The sequence below is a fragment of the Peromyscus maniculatus genome, chromosome 11 (assembly GCF_049852395.1).
Source record: "Peromyscus maniculatus bairdii isolate BWxNUB_F1_BW_parent chromosome 11, HU_Pman_BW_mat_3.1, whole genome shotgun sequence".
NCBI lineage: Eukaryota > Metazoa > Chordata > Mammalia > Rodentia > Cricetidae > Peromyscus > Peromyscus maniculatus.
The window spans coordinates 25,434,731-25,438,139 of NC_134862.1; the positions used below are offsets into that span (position 1 = coordinate 25,434,731).

Consider the following 3,409-nt stretch of genomic DNA (forward strand, 5'->3'; position numbering starts at 1 on the left):
ATCCATGTACATACCTCAAACATTTTTTTAGATCCTTACAATCCAGGTCTTGATATCTTTAGACCTCTGTAACTTGCATTTACATATCTTAAGTCATTTTGTTTGTGTCTTTAGGCCTTTATACTTAGCTTAAATCACTTTCTTAGGTCCTAAAACATTTACTTAGATTTTTATAACTTAAGCTTTTGTGTTCTCAGACCTTATATAAACATTACATAATTTTTTATTTGATCATTTATCACAAAATCAGGTGGTGGTTCACTGACACTGAGAGCAGTCATTGTAAAGAGTTTGTTTGTTTTTTAAATAAAGAAACAATAAAAGTTACATTGAAACCTGTTTTATGAGGTTATCTTTTTCTTCTTCTTCTTCTTCTTCTTCTTCTTCTTCTTCTTCTTCTTCTTCTTCTTCTTCTTCTTCTTCTTCTTCTTCTTCTTCTTCTTCTTCTTCTTGAGTCTGGTAGTAAGATAAACTGTGTCTAGACCTACAAGTAGCTCTCAGGAAAGTGAGGCTAATGGCCTGAATTTTACACATGAAGAGTACTAGGAAGATAGCTGAAGCTTTGGGAAAGGAACTACGCTGGGGATGTCTTTGTGTATGCTGTGAATGTGTTGCTCTGATTGATTGATAAATAAAATGCTGATTGGTCACTAGCCAGGCAGGAAGTATAATAAAGGAGGGATAAGCAGAGAGGAGAGTTCTGGGAAGGAAAGGCTGGGTCAGGAGTTGCCAGCCAGACACAGAGGAAACAAGATGTAAAAGTACTGGTAAGCCACAAGCCACATGGAAACTGTGTGTTTACTTGAGTCTGAGCAACTGCAGGAGCCAGATGGACAAAGGAAACTCCAGCTACAGAACTACCTGTTTGTTTATGTTAAAGTTATTTATTTATCAAGTTTTTATATTAAGAAAGACATTATAATAAAGTAGTTTATGAACTTAAGCCTTAAAAATACTAAATATTTCCAAAAGATGTTTCTTAATATAGATTTAGCAGTTTTGTAATTTAAATGCAAAATTTTAACTTTTTTTTCCTTAAAAAGGTTCAAGACCTTTCAAAAAACCTAGTACCCTTTTTTATTTCAAGAGGGGAAAAGCAGGGCACAATCATAATCCAAATAAAGTAAAAGCAAGCTCTTATAGTGTAGATTACTTAATATTTAATATCTGGGATATATTTATAGACTTTGATTTTAGGACAAGAGATGGATTATCACACAACAATTCATCCTAATATAAAATATCCTGGAGACCTATTGTTGTCTCCTTGGTAGGCCCACTCCATGTGGTCAATTTTAATTATTTAGTGGTGAAATCTCAAGGCATCTGTCTTCCCAAACCAGTCATGTGGCTGTATAGATATGGCAACAAGCCAGATTTTTTGTTTATATGACATAATGGGATCATGTCACATTGTTTATTTAAGATTACCTATGATACCGCCTGTCCCGGCAGCGCGGCCCAGAGCTGGTTTGACGGGAGGAGCAGCGGCAGCGGAGGATGGAGGCGGTGGTGTTCCTCTTCTCGGTCCTCGACTGTTGCGCGCTCTTCTTCCTCTCTGTCTACTTCATCATTACATTGTCTGATTTAGAATGTGATTACATTAACGCTAGATCATGTTGCTCAAAATTAAACAAGTGGGTCATACCAGAGTTGATTGGCCACACCATTGTCACTGTGTTAATGCTTGTTTCATTGCACTGGTTCATCTTCCTACTCAACTTACCTGTTGCCACCTGGAATATATATAGGTTCATCATGGTGCCAAGTGGTAACGTGGGAGTGTTTGATCCAACAGAAATACACAATCGGGGCCAGTTAAAGTCACACATGAAAGAAGCCATGATCAAGCTTGGTTTCTACCTGCTCTGTTTCTTCATGTATCTCTATAGTATGATTCTAGCTTTGATAAATGACTGAAGCTGGAGAAGCCGGGGTTGAAGCCAGCTACACTACACTGCACAATTGAGGAGCCAGAGACTACTTAAACCACCCTTAAAACCGTGACCATGGCAGTATATATTTTGGTCTTTGAACAAAAAAACCCCTATTTTTGCTGTATTTTTACCACATAAAGTATTTACAAAAAAAAAGATTACCTATGTATAGATTTTTAAAGCATTAACCATTTCTTACTAGTTTTTAAGTTAACATTTTTTATAGATTTAACATTTTTATCCAAATTCAATAAATTGAACTTATAAATCTCGAGCTGTAGAATGTTTCCACAAACCAAGTCTAATTTTTTTGGCTGTTTTATTTGGATCTCTGTGTCCGTTGAGGACAAAATAACTTTAATGTTTTCTAGACCAAAATGGATATCTGAACTTTTGTTAATCCAAACCCAATGACCAGAGAGTTCAGAAGTGTATTCTGAGGTCCAGCCATAAGGGGGAGTCACACTGTGGTGGTGATTGCAAAGACAGCAAAGAGAGCTAAGCCATTTCTGTCTCCATGACACATAGAAATGACATTTGTGAACAAATCAGAACACACAAACACACTTTCTAAAGACACAGGCACACTCAACTTTACTGAGAAACAAAGAAGCAAAACTTTCCATGGGAAAGACAGTTTATTATGAATTGTAGAGATTTTGAACCTTACAAAATTCTGAGACAAGAATTTGCATATAATCTTAAAATACAGAGAAGAGATTTATTTATTTATTTATTTATTTATTTATTTATTTATTTATTTATTTTTAGTGGTCTTTTAGGTTGCGTCAGGCAGGACTCCAGCTCAGATGGACACAGGAAAACTGTGTCCAGCTCTTGGGAGAGAGGAGAGAGAAGGAGAGATTTCAACTTGGGTTCAGCAGGCTGCATGAGTCAGAGAAGCATAAAAGTGGCAATGTGGATAGTATAAACAGGGCAGGAAAAACAGTAGCTGCAGGAGTGCAGGTAAGAACTAAGAGATAGCTCATGACAGTCTAGAGTACGAGGAAGACTGCAGGAGAGAAGCAGCAGCTGCAGACACTGTAGGAGGTGGGAGGGTCAGGAGCCTTTTCATCTCTGACTCCCATGTTGTAACAAACATAGAACAGGACACTTATACTCTTTAAGAAAAGAGCAGACAGACTCAAGCAGTGTTTGGAGTTTTTGGATCTCTCAGACCAGCACCTCAGCAGTAGCACTATGTCTGCAGGCCCCAGCTCCCTTCTGCCATGCCCACCGCACTGAAGAGACATAGGACCCTGCCTGCGCATGGAAGGGTGGAGACACAAGTCCCTACCCCAGGCATAGACTGCATGCAAGCAGTGGCCCAGACATAGGCTCTCCGTGGTGTGGTGTGCAGCTCTGCTGCAGCTGGAGTCAGAGGACCTGCCCACTGTGGCTGCAACATAAGTCACAGGCCCAGCCCTTTGTGGCAGCAGGACAGGCTGTGCCTGCCTGCAGCAGCATTCAAA

At 39.0% G+C, this 3,409-nt stretch overlaps 1 protein-coding gene across 1 annotated transcript; it reads left to right on the plus strand.

Moving 5' to 3' along the window:
* Positions 1–1,487: 1,487 nt before the first annotated feature.
* LOC102913766 (protein cornichon homolog 4) lies at positions 1,488–2,079 on the plus strand. The gene has a single exon (XM_006992853.4). It carries the CDS (start codon positions 1,501–1,503, stop codon positions 1,918–1,920), a length of 420 nt encoding a protein of 139 aa, XP_006992915.1. The 5' UTR covers positions 1,488–1,500; the 3' UTR covers positions 1,921–2,079.
* Positions 2,080–3,409: the final 1,330 nt, after the last annotated feature.